Source organism: Bufo gargarizans, chromosome 2 (genome assembly GCF_014858855.1).
Source record: "Bufo gargarizans isolate SCDJY-AF-19 chromosome 2, ASM1485885v1, whole genome shotgun sequence".
NCBI lineage: Eukaryota > Metazoa > Chordata > Amphibia > Anura > Bufonidae > Bufo > Bufo gargarizans.
Window position 1 is genome coordinate 31,254,635 of NC_058081.1, and position 23,129 is coordinate 31,277,763.

The 23,129-nt window shown below is 41.8% G+C and overlaps 1 protein-coding gene across 1 annotated transcript in view; it reads left to right on the forward strand.

Moving 5' to 3' along the window:
- LOC122925555 (complement C3-like) overlaps positions 1-23,129 on the forward strand; it is a 300,847-nt gene that overhangs the window by 256,017 nt on the left and 21,701 nt on the right. Inside the window, exons 33-34 of the mRNA XM_044276913.1 lie at positions 771-858; positions 9,371-9,460. Coding sequence (XP_044132848.1) covers positions 771-858; positions 9,371-9,460 — 178 coding nt within the window. The remainder of the gene's footprint in view (positions 1-770; positions 859-9,370; positions 9,461-23,129) is intronic.

Below are 23,129 nucleotides of genomic sequence, written 5' to 3' on the forward strand. Positions count from 1 at the left end.
GTTGCTCCTGGACCATGGCCACTTTGAGATACCTTGACGGGGTGCACGGCTCTGGTATGTTCTTAATATAAGAATATATTGGCAAAAGCCTCATTTTAATATCAGTGTGACGGTTTAGCCATATATTGTCAATTGCATTTACCAGTGTTGTGCACCATTTTTGGTGAAATTCATGTACACCTTGGGGGGCATTTTTTTTTATTATTGCATTGTACTTAATTTGAGCTAAAAATCATTTTTTCATTTGGCTTTATTAACAATACAGAATCTTTTCGTGTACAGAGCTGACATGCTCTAGTAGCAGCCAGTGTTTTTTTTTTTTGTCTTTTCTATAATCTGGGGATCAGACCACTTCTTATCTGCTCTCCAACCATATAAACACTCATTATAGCTCATTTATCTTACTGATAAGAATGTGGCTTAAATAAGTGTTTATGGCTTCTTAGTAGTTTAGAGATAAGGGTTATTAGCTGACCAGCACAAAGTGAAAGTTAAAGTTAAAGTACCAGTCACACAGTTAGAAAAACTGTTAACCTTTTGTGATAGAATGGCTCAATATTTTAAATAAAGGCTAATTGAAAATATGATTTTAGCCAAAAATTTGTACAATGCCTTTAAGTATATTTTTACATGAAGGCATACAAATATACAAAATACTTGTTGGATTGGAGATGCATCACTATGGACTGTTAAGAAATGCAGTAATATAATGCATGTACAGTTCTCATCTCAAGAGACTACATTTAGAATCTGTTCATTTTATTTTGCAGATTTCTTAAGGACCAAGATGCCACCATGTCCGTCATTGATATGTCTATGATGACTGGTTATGCCCCAGCTATAAATGATCTCAATAAGGTGAGTTCTAAACAGGTTCAAAGTTGAAGATCTGCTTTAATACCATTCAAAAAATGATTTGATCAGATTTTTAGAGTAGATTACGTAATGAAAGGACCAAAGGTCTCTGCTTATAAAGCAATAAAATACACGAAGACATGAAACATCAGACATGAAAATAGCTTCCTAATACAAGATTTCAATTACCATTGTTGCACTTGCATTCAAGCCCCAAAAAAATTCAGGCCAAAATAAAAACCTACAACCCAAACTGCTTGTCATGAACCAGCGGGTGTGAATCCACTGTGCCACGTGTCCTACCTCCCCTAAGGGCATTGTCTAAATGAACCCCTCGATTCTTCACAGTACCCCCGATGGTGGGGAAAGACTTTCCCGAGGGAAACACCAGGTCGCTACCTCTTGAGGAGTCAGGCAGGTGGAGTCGTTACCAAGAGCAACAGTGCAGGACCGAAGGATGAGGCTGAGGCGTAGTCAGACAGGCAGCACAGGTACAGTTCAGGCAACACGGCTCGGCAACAGGAGAGTCAAACCAAGCAGGCAGGGATCAGACAGTTAGCAGAATCCAGGAACGAAGTACAAGTCTGGAACACACGTGAGTATCAGGAACTTTATCAAAACACAAGAACCTTGACACTGAGACATATGGGAAGGGGGATATGCCACTTATATATGCCAGGAGGACTAGGATTGGTCAGCGAGGTCCCATGACCTAACCCATAAAGCTCAGGAAGTGATGCGCGCCGGCCCTTAAGGAAGTGCTGCAGAAAACAAACAGCAAGCATGCTGTGACCAGGGCTGAAAGGAAACTGGAGTGGATCCTTAGAACCACAGCACCTACACAGACAGAGCCCGGGGGCTGCAGCGGTGAATGGGAAGCACTGGCCACAGATGACTGCTGAGCACAGCGCCCCGAGACCGCGCCGCTGTTACACTGCTATGAAGGTATTATTAGTTTTCCTAGTAAAAAAATACCCCCAACTACGAGAATTTCGAATTTGGACTTTCACTTGAGCCCCTTCTTTATTCTTATTGGTATTCAGGGATTGTGAGAGATCACCTTTGCTTTTTCAATGCTTTCAGTTGTAAAGGAGTCTACACAGCAAAAAGGACCCCTAGAGTCCGTCCAATTGGCCATTAAGAAACCGCGAGAAGACAAATAACATCATGTAGATAACCTTTAGGTCCTTCAACAAAGAACTGTCTGCGGTAGAGAGATGCTCTTTAACCACCTCCGGACCGCCTAACGCAGATGTGCTGTCCGGAGGTGGCAGCGCTGCGCACAGTCACGCATATACGCGTCATCTCGCGAGACGCGAGATGACTCGAGTATGCGCCTGCGCGTGCGCACTTCGCGCCGGCATTTCGTTAAGGACCATTTCGTCAGCAACCTGCCAGCCAATGATCGTGGCTGGCAGGTTGCTGATTTTTAAAAAAGCCAATCAAAGTGCCAGATATCAGATCATATTAGTAAATATGATCTGATATATGGCTGCCTGCTCCTCTGCTGGTTCTTTTCGTCGGTTGGATCCAGCAGAGGAGCAGGCTTCACAGTGAGTACACCAAACACTACACATAGCCCCTGATCACCCCCCTGAACCCCAATTAACCCTTTGATCACCCCTTTGATCACCCCTGTCAATCACAAGTGAAAAGAAAAAAGTGATCAGTGCAAACTGTCACTTTTTTTTTTCACTGTTATTGACCGTTAGGTTTTAGGTATAGTTTAGGTCCCTTGGTTAGGTAGTTAGCGATCAGTTAGCGCCCAGCCCACCGCACCGCAGTCCGTTATTCGCTGATTAGCGTATCGCTAATCAGCATTTGTACTTTTATAGTATCTGGAAGTGATCAAAACTGATCACGGTCAGATCTATAATAGTACTAGTGTCACTTTAGTTCGCCCTCCACCCAAAACGCAGTGTTTGCCCGATCAGGCCTGATCGGTCGCCCACACGTGCGTTCGCCCACACCCGCCCCACCGCAGTGATCACTGCACATTCACTTTACACGCACTGCGGCGATAAAAAAATCAGTTTTGATATTTTTTATAAACCGCAGCGGCCTCCGGTACTTCGCTAGCCTCCCCTTTGTAAGACAGGCTTGCTTTTTTTTTCTTGGGTAGTCTCAGAGAATACCCCTAAATTTAGTTGCCCACATGTCTAACAGGGGGTATTCTTCTGAAGAGGCCTACAGGCTTCTGACCCAGTCGGATGAGGAGTGGGAACCCCCATCTGATGAATCCAGCGGGTCAGAATACGAACCTGTAGAAAGCAGTGGCTCTCTGACCCAAAGTTCGGACGAGGAGGCTGAGGTCCCTGATACCACCAGGCGTACCCGGCCCCGTGTCGCTAGACCGCAGGTTGCGCAGGATCCGCTTCAAGAGCAGCAGAGTGGGGCTGGTGCTGTCGGATTACGTGGTGAGGCATACACCAGCAGCCCAGCCCTCCCTGGACCTAGTACCAGCACTGCCGTACAACCTGGTGAAGTAGCGAGCACCAGAAGGGCAGTTGAAGCTGGTACGGTGGCACGTGCAGTAGTGACCCCGTCGCAGCCACCGCAAAGACGTGCCCGTAGAGCCCCTAGAATCCCAGAGGTGCTGGCAAACCCTGATTGGCAGTCCCCAACTTCAGCCGCACCTGTAGTTTTCCCTTTCACTGCCCAGTCTGGAGTTCGGGTTGAGACGGCTCAGATCGGTTCGGCCCTGGGATTTTTTGAGCTGTTCTTGACTGCGGAGCTTTTAGACATAGTTGTGGCCGAAACAAACAGGTATGCCACACAATTTATCACCGCTAACCCGGGAAGCTTTTATGCCCAGCCTTTCCGGTGGAAACCAGTCCAAGTTTCCAAACTTAAAACTTTTCTGGGCCTCCTCCTCAACATGGGCCTGACAAAAAAGCATGAATTGCGGTCATATTGGTCCACGAACCCGATTCATCACATGCCCATGTTCTCTGCTGCCATGTCCAGGGCACGTTTTGAGGCCATCCTGCGGTTCCTGCACTTTAGTGACAACACCGCCTCCCGTCCCAGGGGCCACCCTGCTTTTGACCGGCTCCACAAAATTCGGCCCCTCATAGACCATTTCAACCAGAAATTTGCAGATATTTATACCCCAGAGCAAAACATCTGCATAGACGAGTCCCTGATACATTTTACCGGGCGCCTTTGCTTCAAACAATACATCCCAAGCAAGCGCGCCCGGTATGGGGTCAAATTGTATAAGCTCTGTGAAAGGGCCACAGGCTATACCCACAAATTTCGTGTCTATGAGGGAAAAGATCAGACCCTGGAGCCGGTCGGTTGCCCTGACTACCTGGGGAGCAGTGGGAAGACAGTTTGGGACTTGGTGTCACCCTTATTCGGCAAGGGGTACCATCTTTATGTGGACAATTTTTACACAAGTGTGGCCCTCTTTAGGCATTTGTTTCTAGAACGGATTGGCGCCTGTGGTACCGCGCGAACTAGTCGCGCGGGCTTCCCCCAACGGCTCGTTACCACCCGTCTTGCAAGGGGGCAGAGGGCCGCACTGTGTAACGAAGAACTGCTCGCGGTGAAATGGAGAGACAAGCGTGACGTTTACATGCTCTCCTCCATTCACGCAGACACGACAATACAAATTGAGCGAGCAACCCGTGTCATTGAAAAGCCCCTCTCAGTCCATGACTATAACCTCCACATGGGAGGGGTGGACTTCAATGACCAGATGTTGTCTCCGTATTTAGTTTCCCGACGCACCAGACGCTGGTATAAGAAGGTGTCTGTATATTTAATTCAATTGGCTCTGTACAATAGTTTTGTTATCTACAGTAAGGCTGGGAGAACTGGATCCTTCCTCAAATTTCAGGAAGAGATCATCGAGAACCTCCTGTATCCAGGAGGTTCCGTGGCCCCAACCACCAGTGTAGTTAGCCGTCTACACGAGCGACATTTCCCCAATGTCGTTCCTGGTACCTCAACCCAACAGTCACCCCGAAAAAGATGTCGTGTCTGTAGCAGGAGTGGAATAAGGCGTGACACCCGCTATTTCTGTCCTGACTGTCCGGACCACCCTGCCCTATGCTTTGGAGAGTGTTTCCGGAAGTACCACTCACAGGTACACTATTAGCATAGGGATCATCTCACCAGGACAGGCACACAGGGCTATTAGGGCCCATTCACTCACTGCTGCTGCAAACGTCTCCTTTCACATGGGACAAAGTGCATAACGCACTTCGCCACATCTTTGGGCGATTTGCGCTTTGCACATTGACCCATGGGGAAGGAGAGGTTTGTTCTATAAAGGTAAAAAAAAAAAAAAAAAAAAAACACCAGTAAGCAAACACGTTAATGTTCAGTTAAAAAAGTTAAAGTTTATATGTTCTGTTGCAAAGTTAATAAAATTATTGCGTTGCGGCCTGGTTTTTTCTTTTTTTTTTTTTTTTCTTTTTTTACCTTCCAGGTGGACCAACCGATTGACTAGCTGCAGCACCGATGTGCATTCTGACAGAAGCATTGCGCTGCTGTCAGATTACACGCAAGTCGGTGTATGCGGCGCTGCAAGACGGGATTTTCTCCTCTGCAGTGACAGATACGTTTGCCAAGGCATACGAGCTGAGGAGGAGGCGGCGTTCCTATGCTTTGGCAAACACTTTGTATATATATATAAAAAAAAAATCGATTGATGTGAATGGAGAAATCTGGTTTGCCAGGGCATACGAGCTAAGTGGGTATGGATGTAGGCCGGAGCTCCTATGTCCTGGCAGACGCCTTTCCCCTCCATTTTTTTTTTTTGGCAGAGATTTTTTCATCCACATTGATCGATGCGAATGAAGAAATCTGTGCCGTTCATTTTTTTCTTTCAGCCCAGAGGCTGAACGGAAAAAAAAATCTCATTACCTGTATGCTCAATATAAGGAGAATAGCAGAAACTCCTAATGCTGGCCATACATGTAATGATTGCGGAGACCCTCAAATGCCAGGGCAGTACAAACACCCCACAACTGACCCCATTTTGGAAAGAAGACACCCCAAGGTATTTGCTGAGGGGCATATTGAGTCCATGAAAGATTTAAATTTTTGTCCTAAGTTAGCGGAAAGTGAGACTTTGTAAGAAAAAATAAATAAAAATAAATTTCCGCTAACTTATGCAAAAAAAAAAAAATTCTATGAACTTGCCAGGCCCCTCATTGGATACCTTGGGGTGTCTTCTTTCCAAAGTGGGGTCACATGTGGGGTATTTATACTGCCCTGGCTTTTTAGGGGCCCTAAAGCATGAGAAGAAGTCTGGGATCCAAATGTCTAAAAATGCCCTCCTAAAAGGAATTTGGGCCCCTTTGCGCATCTAGGCTGCAAAAAAGTGTCACACATCTGGTATCACCGTACTCAGGAGAAGTTGGGCAATGTGTTTTGGGGTGTCATTTTACATATACCCATGCTGGGTGAGATAAACATCTTGATCAAATGCCAACTTTGTATAAAAAAATTGGAAAAGTTGTCTTTTGCCAGGATATTTCTCTCACCCAGCATGGGTATATGTAAAATGACACCCCAAAACACATTCCCCAACTTCTCCTGAGTACGGCGATACCAGATGTGTGACACTTTTTTGCAGACAAGGTGGGCAAAGGGGCACATATTCCAAAGTGCACCTTTCGGATTTCGCAGGCCATTTTTTAGACATTTTGATTGCAAAGTACTTCTCACACATTTGAGCCCCTAAATTGCCAGGGCAGTATAACTACCCCACAAATGACCCCATTTTGGAAAGAAGACACCCCAAGGTATTCCGTGAGGGGCATGGCGAGTTCCTAGAATTTTTTATTTTTTGTCGCAAGTTAGTGGAATATGAGACTTTGTAAGGAAAAAAGAGAAAAAAAAAATCATCATTTTCCGCTAACTTGTGACAAAAAAAAAATTCTAGGAACTCGCAGTGCCCCTCACGGAATACCTTGGGGTGTCTTCTTTCCAAAATGGGGTCACTTGTGGCGTAGTTATACTGCCCTGGCAATTTAGGGGCCCTAATGTGTGAGAAGTACCTTGCAATCAAAATGTGTAAAAAATGGCCTGCAAAATCCGAAAGGTGCACTTTGGAATATGTGCCCCTTTGCCCACCTTGGCAGCAAAAAAGTGCGACACATCTGGTATCGCCGTACTCAGGAGAAGTTGGGGAATGTGTTTTGGGGTGTCATTTTACATATACCCATGCTGGGTGAGAAAAATATCTTGGTCAAATGCCAACTTTGTATAAAAAAATGGGAAAAGTTGTCTTTTGCCAAGATATTTCTCTCACCCAGCATGGGTATATGTAAAATGACACCCCAAAACACATTCCCCAACTTCTCTTGAGTACGGCGATACCAGATGTGTGACACTTTTTTGATGCCAAGGTGGGCAAAGGGGCACATATTCCAAAGTGCACCTTTCGGATTTCACCGGTCATTTTTTACACATTTTGATTGCAAAGTACTTCTCACACATTTGGGCCCCTAAATTGCCAGGGCAGTATAACTACCCCACAAGTGACCCCATTTTGGAAAGAAGACACCCCAAGGTATTCTGTGAGGGGCATGGTGAGTTCCTAGAATTTTTTATTTTTTGTCGCAAGTTAGTGGAATATGAGACTTTGTAAGAAAAAATAAAAAATAAAAAATCATCATCATTTTCCGCTAACTTGTGACAAAAAATAAAAAGTTCTATGAACTCACTATGCCCATCAGCGAATACCTTAGGGTGTCTACTTTCCGAAATGGGGTCATTTGTGGGGGTTTTCTACTGTTTGGGCATTGTAGAACCTCAGGAATCATGACAGGTGCTCAGAAAGTCAGAGCTGTTTCAAAAAGCGGAAATTCAAATTTTTGTACCATAGTTTGTAAATGCTATAACTTTTACCCAAACCATTTTTTTTTTTTGCCCAAACATTTTTTTTTTATCAAAGACATGTAGAACAATAAATTTGGCGAAAAATTTATATATGGATGTCGTTTTTTTTGCAAAATTTTACAGCTGAAAGAGAAAAATGTCATTTTTTTGCTAAAAAATCGTTACATTTTGATTAATAACAAAAAAAGTAAAAATGCCAGCAGCAATGAAATACCACCAAATGAAAGCTCTATTAGTGAGAAGAAAAGGAGGTAAAATTCATTTGTATGGTAAGTTGCATGACCGAGCGATAAACGGTGAAAGTAGTGTAGTGCCGAAGTGTAAAAAGTGCTCTGGTCATGAAGGGGGTTTCACCTAGCGGGGCTGAAGTGGTTAAGGATTGCACCCTATGTTGACTATAAAAGTTGTCATTTTTACATTGTACAGTAGATAGGTATCCGATAAATTGCGCTGAGAAGCAATGTTAATTATGCTGAGAAGCAGTTAGATAAAAGCATAGTATTGAGGATGTGCGATCCAGTTCTTTTTCTTATATTTTACATGTACAGTAGATCAGTAATTTTTTTTTCCTGCTGTCAAGAAATTTATATAAAGCCAATACCATGAATATAGGCCAGTAGCAAAGAATTAATACATACAAACAATTTGTAAAAAGAAACCCTTAATGTACACAACTCTGTATACAAGAAACAGCCATCATAAGCTATTTGGAATAAGATGCCCTGGTCACCCTTGAAGGCTTGGGTACGAGTGGTGTAGGAAACAAGATTTTCTGTGGGCAGACCAATTGAATAAAGGTTACAGTAAGACTACAGATGCTTAGATCTCATCTGGGTCAATATTATAGCAAATGGGATCCTGGACAGTAAGCAACGCAGGTGTCATATTTTGCAAAACATACATACCCAATGCAAAATAATACCAGTACCATACAATGCCTAATACTGTACTTCTGTACAGTACCCAAATTATGCTGTCATATAATGCCTATATAACACTGCAATACAGTATGACCCACACAGTACTGCTATTCAGTGCAACATAATGATACCATACAATGCATAACTAATACCTCTGTATGGTATCCATATAATATTGTCATAAAGTGTCTGTATAACACTGCAATATATCCCACACAGTACTACTAGTCAGTGCAAAATAATACCATACAATGCATAATTCTGCCATAAAGTATGCAAATAATACTGCCATATAATGCCTGTATGACTCTGCAATATATATGTCCCCATACAATACCCAAAACGTTGAAGGTAAACTTTCTAGTAGTTCAGGGCAGTGGACGGTTACCTGCTCCACTCTTTGTTGGCTCCTGGTGGTCCAGGCCCTGGGAGAACATTCCATCTAGGGGACTTACTGTAATTGCCTGCTGTCCATATGTTTTTGTGGATACTGTATACACAGTAGATTTGGCTTGATGGTTTATGCACTTGACCCTTTGTTTGATGGTCGACCAGTTTAGCAGCGTACTATAAATCAGACATTACACGCTAAAGAAGCTGTTCACCTCAAATCTTTTTTCTTTTTTTCACTTGGAGCCCATTTGATTTGAAGCTAAAATATATGTCTGTTATCATCTTGGATATTTCTGGTGAGGTTGATAAGATATTTAAGAAATTAACAATTCCTTTATTTACAGCTTAAAAAAGGAGTGGACAAATACATCTCCAGCTTTGAGATCAACAAAGGCGCACTTGATAAAGGCACATTGAATCTGTACCTTGACCGGGTAAGAAATAGCTTTCATTTTTATTAAATTTTTTTGCATGGACAGTCCAGGCCTGCCAGAGTGGGAACCTCTTTTAGCTCATAGAGGGATCATGGGAGGAAGACCCACATCTATAAATTCCATATGTCTCAACATTACATGCCTGAAGAAGAAATAATAAGACTTGCACTCAAACCTGTGGTGGGCTCCCGTAGAGGACTCGCCAATTTGTAAAAATAAAAGAGAAGTCTGTGGCACTCCACAAGAAAGTTATTTTCTAATGTAGAACCTTTTATTCGGTGATGTCAAGGTGAGTAAAGGATAACTGTCACATTTGGACCCTAATTTGATTTTCATATACAGTCCTGATCAAAAGTTTAAGACCACTTGAAAAATGGCAAAAAAATCATATTTAGCATGGCTGGATCTTAACAAGGTTCCAAGTAGAGCTTCAACACGCAACAAGAAGAAATGGGAGTAGTAAGAGGGGATATGTTTCGTCAAAGTGACAGGTACCACGCCCCTTTTTACACGCCCCTTTTATATCTCTTGATATAAATTTGATATAAAATTTATAGTGTTTGATATAAAGTTTATAGTTTGATATTGTTTGATATAAATATAGGGCTAGCTATTAAAATTTATAGTGTTTGATATTAAAATATTAAAATTTATAGGTAGCGCTATTAAAATTTATAGGTCTAGTTATTAAAAATTTATAGGTCTAGCTATTAAAATTTATAGGTCTCGCTATTAAAATTTATAGGGCTCGCTATTAAAATTTATAGGGCTCGCTATTAAAATTTATAGGTGTCGCTATTAAAATTTATAGGTGTCGCTATTAAAATTTATAGTGTTCGCTATTAAAATTTATAGGTCTAGTTATTAAAATTTATAGGTATCGCTATTAAAATTTATAGGTATCGCTATTAAAATTTATAGGGCTCGCTATTATTTATAGTGTTTGATATTAAAATATTAAAATTTATAGGTCGCGCTATTAAAATTTATAGGTCTCGCTATTAAAATTTATAGGGCTCGCTATTAAAATTTATCGTGTTTGATATTAAAATGTATAATGCATGATATTTTAATATAATAATATTAAAAATCAAAACGATGACAAATATAATTTGGTTAAAAAGCTTTATTCATTTTCCTTATTTACAACATTCCCGTAGGGACAGACACGTTTGACTGTAATTACAGCATCGTATACATAACCGTTTCATGCGTTTTGTTACAAATGATCGCACAATACGGTCATTTTTTCTAAAATCGTTAGTGAACATTTTTAACACATTTTCAAAAGAGCTCCCTTTAGCGAGGCATTGCAAGATATAGATACAGTAATGGCCGCAGACCGTACTAACGGCGTCTTGTATTTGTCTGTTTTGGTACCTTATAGTCTTAGAATTTTTATATAAAAACTGCATAAACTCGCCCGGAAATATTTCATTTGCGGGGGATAAACCATAACTATCAAAAAAAATAGATATATCATTCGGGTATAATATAATTAAAATCCAATGCTTCCCCCGCTGATACGAATTATCCGTATTTACAATGTAGGCCGCGGGCCTGTCGATGATCTTACCCCCCGGTAATAAATCACACGGGAATACACCTTTAAATATGCGCCTGGCGTTAATATCAGCTTTAATAACACATGCAATTTCATAATTATTCATGTCTATTGAAAATCATATAATACCTCCCGACGATTATTTATTTCAATAATATTTTCATGAACTGAATATACAATCATATTAATTGTGTTCGCAATCGGTTCGGCAAATCTAATTTCAGCTCGCAGATTGCCAGTTTTTACTAGAGAGAAATGGCCGCCGGGCTCCTGATCCGGCGATAAATCAAAAGCGAACAAAGTGTAACCGTTCAAAAACTCGTGTCGATCGACTGATAAAGCGTTGTCGGCCTTGTGTTTCCCCGAAATATGTACTAGTGACATATATTCACGAACAGCTGACTCGTCTTGGAAGTTAGGTTGAAAAGGTTTTGCAGGTATCTGTTGACCATCCAAATATAAGGCTGCATAATTCACATTATAGTGGTTGAAGCACAAAGGGTTTCTTTGGTAACTCCCGGAAAATGATTCGTTATCCACAAACGCTAGTATTACTGTTTTTGGTAGGTTGCCGAGGAAAAGATTCTCGTGGTTACATATGCGAGTACCGGCGGGGACGCTATACACTTTAAGCGACGCCCGATCGATCGAGTACTTTGCGTTAGCGGTTAACAGAGCACGACTGTGACCGATTCTTACAGCGGGCGATACTTGTACTCTTTTGACAAACAGGGAAGCGTGCTGTATCTGTACTTTAAAATGTGCCGCCTCGGCCGACATAAGGCAGAAAGTGTCTTTGTTTCTTGTCAATTTTATCTTTAGATCTAAACCGTTCAGTATTAACTTCGGTTGATTAAATATATCGGCGTAAATGGGGCCCATTAATTCAACACTCCTAGAGCGGGCTGAATACTTTGCTCTCTTGCTGAAGCCGTCATTACGCCCGTCGAGAACCCGATCATCATGATGTCCCGCTGTGTCTTTATAGAATAAACCGGCTGTAAATTGGGTCGCTAAAGTTTGTGAATTATAATTTATTAGGGACTCTATATACGCTCTATACGTATAAAGGTTGTCGCTTCTTGAAATCAACGTGTCGCCGAGCGTTATATCCAGTTGATTAAAAAGACTCGCTATAGGGTAGTTAATAAGTGCAACGCGGGATCCTTCCGGTATGGGGGTGTTATCAGGACTAACGATTTTGCAAACGACGTGTAACAATGTGTTATTAAGGTCGTAATAATATTCACCGCTGCCCGTGATGTAGAATTCCAAAGGGGCATTGTCAGTGATTGCGGCGATTGGCTGCACCTCTACATAAAGCGATTTTTCAATGCTTGTTTGGGTAGGTGGTATTTGAAAGATATCCAACTCTGATTTGGCGTACTCGGCGGAGGCGTCATGCACGAAAGCCATAGCGTCTGACTAGAAGATGTCACTCGGTGAGCGACTTCTTGTTTTCTGGCGGCGACGTCTCTTAGGTTGTGCTACTTTATTCATAAAAGATGGTAAGACAATGGCCGCTCGTTCACGTTTTCTTTTACGCATTTTTTTTACGTATTTGAACGACACCAGAGCCCTCCTGGTTCTGCGCCGACCTATTTACACGATCCATAAAGGCTGGTCGAAGCCGTAGTAACAACGTCTTTAGCGATGTTACGGGCGGCTGTTTTCACATGTGGTTTTGCAAGCTCCACACCTTTCTTAAATAGGGGAACGACACGGCGGAACAGACCCCGAAATAACCCGGCGAGTCCAGAACCATGCATGAATTCAGTACCGTGGAAGCCGTCCAAGCCATGACCGGCTTGCGTTATGTAATAATGCGTATAAGCGTCCGGGTCACCGTACACTCTCTGGGACAACATTTTAGTGCGTCGTCACCGCGCGCGGTCTAAAGTGTAATCGCACAATAGTCTTACCGTATTTGAATTTAACAGGTTTAGCCTGATCCGTCAGTATCGATATTGTAACCGTGTCAAAATGATGTTTACAAACAGGTATATAGTCCGGCCGGTGATACTTTTGCGTGACGATATCACCATTCTTGCCGCCTAACTCGACAGTTCTTAAAAGTTGTACGTAACTATCGCCAACAAGTTGATGTTGGACGATATCGGTACATACAAACAATGTATAAAAACCGGCTTTAATATCGGAATTAATTTTTTTCTCTTTTGATGAAACTAGAGCAAGCCCCTTTATACCACCAACATGATGTTCTAAAACAGGTAAGCCGGGTCCTTTGTAGCGGAGAGTGATGTGCTCGGTGTCGACATTCTTGAGCGGCGGAGCTTTCGAATACCCCGTCAGCCCCAAAATATTCCCCAACTTCACACAAGGCATGAACTTGTATGCTGGTGAATTCAGTACATAAACGGTTCTGTCAATATCATCGTATCTTAGACGCAATTGATCGGGAGGTATTTTTATAGATTCAAGCTTGCTATTAATGGCTTTGATGAGATCTTGCATATTGGAGTAATAACCCGATTTAACAAAAAGTTCGCTGATCGTCTCGTCGCGCTGGGCGACGTAGAATACACCATCTCCGGGGCCAAAGGTTTCCCACGTATGTGGATACTGAATCTCCACTAAAGCTACTTCGTAAGGGCCGCGAAGATGCACCGCTTTTGCTAACTTAGTGGTGTAATCGGCGATGCTGTTTTCGGGATAAAGTTTGGCGGAGGCGTTGCAAGGCAGCGTGATAAAAAACGATCCGTCCTCCATAGTTTACAGACGCATCAACTGTTTTTCAGGCACCCAAGAGTTAAACTTGTCAGGGTAACCTATCCACTTTACAAAACACAACGTTTTACCCTGAACTTTCTTCTTTTTCAGTATTTTTTCTATCCTGTAAACGCGTAGCTTGTCGAGAGTTACTTTTTGGACTTCTTCCGGGTAGAACGAGCCTTCAATGAGCTCATCGGACAGGTCTTTCAGCTTATAAAGGGGTCTGAGGCCCCTAGTGTTTACAGCATGAATTTTAAATATCTCGTCCGTATAGGTTTGTTCATACCCCTTTGTAAAAACACCCTTATAACGAACAATTCTGACGTGGTCACCTATTTTTAATACCTGTTTAACTTTTTTAATAGTATCGTAACACCCGTAGATATTTTTCCAAACGGTTAAAGAGTTCTCTTTTGTCACATCGACGGGGCGCCGCCTTATAGTTCTGTGGTATGTGTGGTTATAACTATACACCAAGTCTTGCAACTTGTCGATGTACCTGTACGTGTTTTGTTCTCTAAGATAGCGCCACATTTTAGTTTTCAGCGTTCTATTAAAACGCTCGACCAACGCTGCCTTAACAGCGTTTGTAGTTAAAAAATGATGTATTTTATAGGTTTCACAAAGATGCCTCATAGGTTTGTTTATAAACTCACGGCCCCGATCAGTCTGTAGCTTTCGGGGGGTTCGGCCGCTTAACTTAAATATCTGCTCAAAAGCGGTAGCCACGGTCGCCCCGGACTTATTTGAAAGGCCCGACACCCAGGCATATTTAGATAGAATATCAACGACCGTCAGCAGGTATTTTACACCATTATTTTCTTTAGAAAAATCCATCATCGACACAAGATCTGCCTGCCATTGAGCATCTATATCAGACACCATAACCTTGTTTCTTGTAAAGGCTTTTTTAACAGGTTTGTATAATGTGTAAGTATCCTCGTTACTCAACCAGTTTTTGACAGAGTCTTTTCTTATTCCAAATTTCCGTACTTCTCTGAATAAGGCGTCAATGCCCCCATAAGAGCCGACAGCTTTTGGCGTGTAGTACTGTTTTCGCAATATTTTGCTTTTTGCAGGCATTTTAGCTGTGTTTTAAACAGCGTCTACTCAACAACACGTCCTAACTGTTTATACAATTTTAAATAATCAAGCTATTATATTTATTGTAAAAAGAAAAAACAAAATACATTTTTATTTTAAACAGTTTATGTATAGTAAATAAACATTATAAGACATTACACACAAATACATTTTATATACAGGCACAGTAAAAATTTATGTAAAACAAATAAAAGTATTATAAGATCTTTAATACAAACTAAATTTATATACAATAGCCAAAGTAAGAAAATTTACAACGTTAGCCAAGCAGCTTGCAACAAGGGCGGTGGCCTCTTTTTAGGTAGTAATGATCCACGCGGCGATACAGTAGGCGATCTTAATAACCCCGGGGGTGTAAAAGGGCTTCGAGCCACGTCAAAGGGCTCACTCAGCGACCGCTTTTTCAAATTATCGAAAAGTTCTCTTGTTCTTGTGTTACCGATAACCGTTGACGGGGCGTTCAGCTGTGCGATAGTTTCCATAAAATAGTCCCAACCGTGAGGTTTAATATTAGGCAAGCCGTGACTCTGGGTAGCCGTTCGAATCAGGTCAATAATGTTGGATCCGGGTACAGTTTGTTCTTTGTAAATGAACTCACCCATAGCGTTCCAGCACGGTTTATTACCAGAGCGGTACAGTTTACTTAACAATAGTTCGGCATTTTTTCTATAACGTGTGTTAATACTGTCAAGTATCTTGTTATTATCTGTGCTGCTTGAGGCTGCATTTGACAATTGTTGTTGATCTGTTTGCGGCTGTGTAATCAGGGTTATACCAGACATTTCTTTACCGGACTGTTTGTTGAGCATTAAGTACCTCTGTAACACAACTGTGTAGCTCTTAATTTTTTCATCATCTGAAAGGTCATTTCTGTGTAGTATTTCGCTAATCTCAGCATCTAAGCGCCGTATGGCTGTTTGGCGTATATCTGTTGCATCTACGGAGGTATTTTTAAGCCTGTCCATTTCATTTTTGGAAACCAGGAACATTTTCTCTGCATGCTGCATTATGAACCACCGGCGGTATTAGCTATCAGGCTAGTGATTAAAGGTATAGCAAAGCCGAGCAAAGCTCCTATAAAACCGCCGCTCTGGCTCACAATGCGTTTCTTTCCTTTAATGGAGTACTTTTTATCGCTTAATTTCTTTATAGCCCTACGCCATTTTTTCAATATATTTTTTTGGCGCTCTTTAAGGGGGATCTTTCCTTTAAGAATGTTGAGAGCTATCTCGCCAATAGCCGATATCAAATCATTACTGGCGTTACGTAATATTGATTTTCGGGCCTTCAGATTTGTTTTGACTAATGCTTTTAAAAGGTCCCAATTACGCCGGATCCTGTTCGACATCCTTACAGCACCAGCGCAGCTAACAAAAATAACCGTAAAGATGTGCGCTACCTCATTTTAGAGCTTCTGTTTGCACACATAAGCTACAGGCAGATCTGGTGGGAACAGACCGGTTCTGAGTCGCAGGTCCTCAGGCGTGTCAGATCTTAAATCTACAAGTAAATAGCCGTAAGGCTTGTGTGTAGCATCTTCAAAAGCTTCTAAAAAGAAACGTGTTTTACCGGGGTACATCTGCCGAGCCAACGTAATAACCTGTAATTTATCACGAGGGTTCTTAAAAAGGACCATGTATTTAGTGTTTAAATTTATGGTTCGGCTTTTCTTACCCTGACAAAAAACGTTTTGAACGAGATACATAATGCTCAAATTTCTGTGGTGCACGTATTTGGTGAATGCGTTTTGTATTTCAAGATTTTCACAAGCCGCCTCCATAAGATCATCAACAACCGCCAAATTTACCTTGTCCGTTGGAAATAGATCCGCGTCTGTAAAATTTTGCGGGACCCCCTCGATAAACCTGATATTTGTAAACAAACGGGTTAGTTCATCATACAATTTCTGCCAACAGGCGTAAAACCAAATGACATTATCAGGTTTGTGCGACATTAACGTATCCTTGTGCATTAATACATTTTTAACAAAAAAACTCTTTCCGGAATTTGAGGGTCCTGCTAGAATACACGAAAAAGGGTGTTGAAATTGTGCAGTCATATTTAATAGCCAAAAGGCAGCGTTGTAAAGTCAACCGTCAGCTGCCTCTTTGTGTAGACGCACTTTTGCGTTTTACGTAACGGTCTTGTCTCTATGGTCAAGCGCTTCCTATTTCTGAAAATGCCGTCTTGCTCGATGCCTATTGTTTTCTGCGTCTCGGGGTCGCTGTTGTGTGAGTAATCCAACACAAGGTCTTTTAAACTGTCAAAATTAACAAGCCGTGTGTTAGCGACATTGAGTGTTATACCCTTAACCTTCAATACGGTTTTGCCGTTGTTAAGTTTGTAGCCGTAAGTCTTTGGGCCTGCGGACACAAACTCGGTAATGTGGGCATCGTCGGGTATTTCACTAGTTAGTTCACCGAGAAAATCACCCAAGGGTGGTGTCCATTCAGACCCCTTACTCACGAATATTACGGAGTCTGTGTCATGATAAAGGCAACGTTCCTGTAGCCTGTCTAGGAGCGTGTATAATTCGAGTCTGGCATAGGCGGTTGTAAAACAGGCTATAAAAATGTTTGTGTTTTTGTTGTGGGTGTAGCGCTCTTTTACATAGCGCCAATTGACTACGGCCGTATCGTCATCGATGAAATTAACCTCGGAGAGGTCGTAGTACGGCACAAAAGCTAATTTGAAAAGCTCGTCAGGGTCCGTGACTATGCTGGTACGTGACAAGTTAGAACGCTGGCCAAACTTACCCCACAAAGAGTTTAGGAACAGTTTTGAAATTTGTCTTTTTGCGGGGTTTACAGCTATCTTATCAGAGCGCAAGCAGACATCTTCTTTTTTTAAAAATGCCGCTATGTAAGCAGGCTTTTTCAGAATCCGTTTTACACCAACTGGGATAACCGGAAGCCTCCTGTTTATCTCTGAGGTGTAATTTGATGTACGGGGCGAACAAATTGTCTGTTGTATTCGGAAAATGCCAGATCTCGTAGATCTCGGCAATCCTGTAACCTTTTTCAACAGCTAAAACTAGCTCTATGGTGCACCATGTACCGGTTAGGGACCGCTCATTGTCTGTGTGGCTGCAAATGTCTTTCTGACAGCCCAAGGCACATGTGTAACATAGCGGAAACATTAGTTTTTTATTTAGCTTTACAGGGAGGACCGGAAAAAATAAGTCTCTTGGCAGGTACACTTTAACTCGCGCAATGCCAAAGTATTTTTTGATGTATCCAAAATGATCATAAATTATTTTTGGGTGCCCTACAGGGTATGTCTTAGTTTTATTAACAAAAGAGTACAGACTGGTGAAATCGTAATAATGCAATGTTTCATCGGCCTTCACCTTGTGGTAAAGTTTAATGGCGTTAGTTCGCCCGCCGTAAAGCGCGTCACGAGGATCCAAAGGAGCTGGGAATTTCATTTTAATCAGAAAGTCTTTGACCCCCGAATCGTTTGCAATCATTTCCCGCCACTCGTGTTCCCACAGGACGCGGACCGTAAAGCCTTGTCGCTGTAGTCGACTTTTCCTGACTAGGTAAGATTGGTATAGCTGCCCGTAGGACGATTTAGTAAGCTCGTTGCTGTCCTGCTCGTTATAACACACAGGACACCCATGATAAAAACAGCCCTGAAATTCAAAAGCGGTGTGTTTACCGTTAACAAAAGCATACCCGTCCAAAAAATATTTACCAACCTTTTTTTCACCGCCCTTTAACGCGTGTTGTATAGAAATGCCTTCAGCATGTTCAAGGTACATGAGCCAATGTATAGCGGGTGTTGAAAAGCGTTTCTGGGTCTTGTGGTAATTATCTGCAGGGACAATCGCTATGGTATTTTTGGGTAGAAATTTAAACCGATACATGGCCATGCACACGGATGCCAATGTGATAAGCTGGAGTGGATCAATACATTTAGTGACCGTTCTGTATTTGTTTTCACTTTTAATGTATTGCAACACTTTTTGTTCCGTCATGGCCATAATCGTGTCCCTGTAACACTCACAAGCCCTTCTCAAAACCTCAACATCCTGCTTACAGTAAGCTTTTAACTCTTTTTGAAAATTAAAGGTATCATTTTTATGTTTCTCATACCAATCTGTGAATTCTTTTTTATCACCGGGCATCATGTATTCGACACCATAATACATAGCGGCCGGTAGGGCGCCTATGTAGTTTTGATTTTCGGCCGTGTTTTTGATTTTCGGCCGTGTTGGCGCCTGAAAAACCCATAGCCTCGGGCATCTTGCTGAGTTTCATAGGCATTAAAATTCAGAGAGTCTATGAACCAAATTTTTAAGTCCTTCAGGGTAACGCACATTAACCGACCGCCTTGATTTATAATATCAATTTTAAATTTTTCATTAATCAACGCCTGTAAAACAAAAAAAAAGCGTCGTAGCAGCCTGCATTGTGAGCTATGAACGTGTAACCCGAAAACTTACCGTCGGCAAAAAATCGCACAAAGTCAAACGTACAGGTTTTTCCGCTAAACTGCCAGGAGTCGGGTCCGTATAGTGTGGTTGCGTAAATGAAATTGGGTACATGCAAGCCTGTTTCTTGCATGCATTCAAAATCGTAAAAGATGTACTTGTCAGTCAATTTTTTGGGGGTGTATGGCTGCATGTAACAAACATGGTCGTCAAATTTGTCAACCTGTCCGCCGCAGATGGTGCATTTTAAACCGTTACATTTGTGCTCATCGCCGTTGTCTATATATTTGTAACAAAATCCGCAAAAAGTTTTTTTCTTACAAAGAGCTTTATCACTAAGTGACAGGTTTCTATGTGTTTCAAAACATGCAGCTGAACGGCAGTACGTCCTACATATCGGGCAACGTGTATTATTAGACTGCTCCGCACAATTCGGGCTCTGGCACGCTTTACAAAACTGCATGCACCCGTGTCGGTATTTATGTCTGTATACAGTGCAACAAACATCGCAAAAATAATCGAAGCCGATAAAGGCTTTTAGATTTTTTATGCCATAATAATGCTTTTCATGGTGCAATATATAGACGGTCTTTTCTTTAGCGGTGCGGGCTGTGTGATAATAACGCCACTGACCCCTATTGTGGTACAAAATTTTAATTGTGATGTTTAATTTTTTTTCAAATTCAGCAACGTCAGTAAAAGACACCAAATACCCCTCAGGTATTTGTAAGTCTCTATGCAGTTGTCGAGCTTTCTCTAACAAAGCGACATCGCCCAAAGCAGCACCCTCCAAAATAGCGTAAACACTAGCGGCCAGACAGACGTTATTATCGTAATTATTGAAATCGTATAAATGTTGTTTCTTACGATCAATAATACAACTATACGCGACACCACCCAAACGTCTTCGGGCCCCACCACGGCGGCACCTGACAATGATGACAACTAGTTTAAGTGTATTACCGGCTATGCACTCCGCGTTACTCTGTAAAGCGTTAGCGATATTGTTCAAAAATGTTTTGGTGCTAAATCCATCTCTAGAATACCTATTAGAAAAAATCTAATCAAACGTTTCGCCGCCGTCTAAACGCAATTGTATGAAATCACCCGGCTCGGCGTCCCGTAAAATCCTATCTAGCAATGTCTGTATAGCAGCGTGTATTGCATCAAGAGCGTCAACAAACGAACGAATGGCTTCGAGGTTAGCGAATCTGAAGTGTTCCGTGTACATGGTACTGTTAAAATTCGCTAAGTCACGCTGTTGCTGATATACACGTTCTAGATAAACGGATCTAACATTTTGTGTTTCAGGGGGGTCGTCTGTAATAGCCGTGTTATATGGCCCGTCGCCTGAATGACGGCGCTTTGATTGTGTGTTAGAAGGTCTATTAGTGGGCGCGCTGTTTGGCCGACTGTGCTCCGCTTGCGCGGCCTGCGGTTGCTGATGTGTTTGTCCAGCATTCAGACGAGCCGACGCACCAGTCTTGTTACGACACTCCTGTCTTTTTTTGCGAACTATTTTGTTCGGACGCGCCGGCGGCCCATTGTTACGCCGGCTACGCCTTTTTTCTCTAGCTCTTTTAGAACGTTTAACTGAAAAACTGATTTTTATAGCCTTTTTTAACTTTCTAACCCTAGCACTTACAGTTGTTTTTGTGCCTTTAAAAGGGCGTCCACCTCCACCAGTCATCACTAGTCAGTCTCGGCGTAGCAGCTCTTTTTCAAGAGCGTCAAGATGCTTAATCAGTCGTATGCATTTGTCACGCGTAGCGTGTATTTGTCCCTCAGTATTTTTGCTGGGACTGTTAAACGCTAGAGACGTAGAGTCTTTAACGTAACATTTTAAATGCAACACCACGCGTGCCATTTTGTCATTACATTTCGCGATATCCCTCAACGCGTCGTACGTCTTTCCACCCCGACAATAACAGGAATGGACAAGAGGTGCGTCTCGCTGTTTGGGTTCGCTTATCTGTTGTACGTTGCTGCATGTGTCTGGCGTATCAAATGTGATGCGCTTTTTACAAGGTACTACATCCTGTGTATTGGGTGCTGGTGTTATGTCGCATAAAGCTGTAATATCATTTATTACGCTAGTTGGCTCACCACTCTGTAGACCCGGCAGCGGCGTTGTTAGAACTCCCGCTATTTGCGAAAACTGCTCCTGATGCTGTTTAGTGGTCGAGCGTTGTCTCTCTTTAGCGATTCGGGCTTTGTTGTTTTGTTTTCTTTTGGCTGAAAATTAAAGACAGACATTAAGATATAGTATTAAGAATTTTAAAGCGCTATAATTAAATAGCTATTATAAAAATATTGAAAAATGCTAGAATTTATATAGTTGTGTTATTTAGATGTATAGCTACATAGCTAGATAAATGGGTATATAGATAGATAGATAGATAGATAGATAGATAGATAGATAGACTGATAACTATATATGTCATTATGACTTTTATTAAAAATTTAAAGACAAGCAGCCAGCTGTATGTCTTAAGAACATCAAGCGGCGCTAATTACAACAGAGCACCCCGTGTAATATTAACTTACGGGCATCAGGACAACGGATGACCGACATTGCTGTATTTTCCGCAAGCCAACTGTCGTGGGCGTTAGTGATCGCCTCTGGTGGTTCGGGGAATGAAACAGTTCTGTTGGTCCGTGCGCTACTACCCAGCAGCTGAAAAACTTTAAATTACAAGGTTTGATTAAACATCATTGTTTTATAACCGCTTAAAAGTTATAGACATTGTTTTTTGAGCCGCTGTAGGTAAATCCTTACCCTTTGTGTTAGCTTTCTTTGATACCGTTTTGGAGCCGCCGGTCGTGGCCATTTTTCTTTTCAACGCTGCATTTAAAGAAAGTATTAGACTTATATTGATTGTTTAAAATATATTACAGCCGCAATGCATTTTGATCCTTACGCTCTTTGCCCCGCTTGCTAGGCTTTTGTAGGACCGCCTCGGAGAGTGTCGCGATGTCATCAATTGTATACACTTTTCTTTCCAGCGCTGTGTTTTAAAAAAGTGTATTAGAAATATAGATAATGTTTAAAACAGCCAACATAAAAGAAGTCGATCGAGCCTTACGTGTTCTGGCTAGTCTGGTCGTCTGTTTCATTTCAGGGCGCCCTGGGGTTGTGAGATCGATAACTCGCGACGGCTCGTTCTCCTTTAGCTCGTCAGAATTGTTGTTGCTGGTAACTTCAATGTTTGAATGTACTGTATTTTCAGTATCAACGTCTCTGGTCGCAATTCCTAAAATGTCGCGGATTTGGGTGTCTGTAATAAATGTACATGAAATATAGCGAGCTCTAAAACTACATATGTAATAAAAGCATAAGCTGTTTATACTTACCGGGTAGGCAAGGTGATGTCGGATTGTAATCGGGTTCGCTTGAAATATACGTATGAGCTAGCCCCATACTGGGCGAATCGTCTGAAAACAATTGCGCACCACCACCGCTAATGTACGACTCATAGTAATCATCGACCGCCATAAGCAGCTGCGCATCAGGCATGTTGTCATCCCCCCACAAATCTTGGTACGATTCCATCTAAACGAAATGTATATTGTTAGTTAAATTATAACTATATAGCTGCCACGTTCGATAGATAAATTGTAGTTGTGGTATTTGGCTGTATGTATACATAGATAGAAAGCTAGGTATCTAGCTAACAGGGAGATGTAAAGCTAGATAGTTAGATAGATAGATATATAGATAGATAGATAGATAGATAGATAGATAGATAGATAGATTTTAGATAGTTGGGGGTAGTTGGCTATATGTATACATAGATAAGTAAATGGTTCGTTAGATAGATAGGTAGATAGCT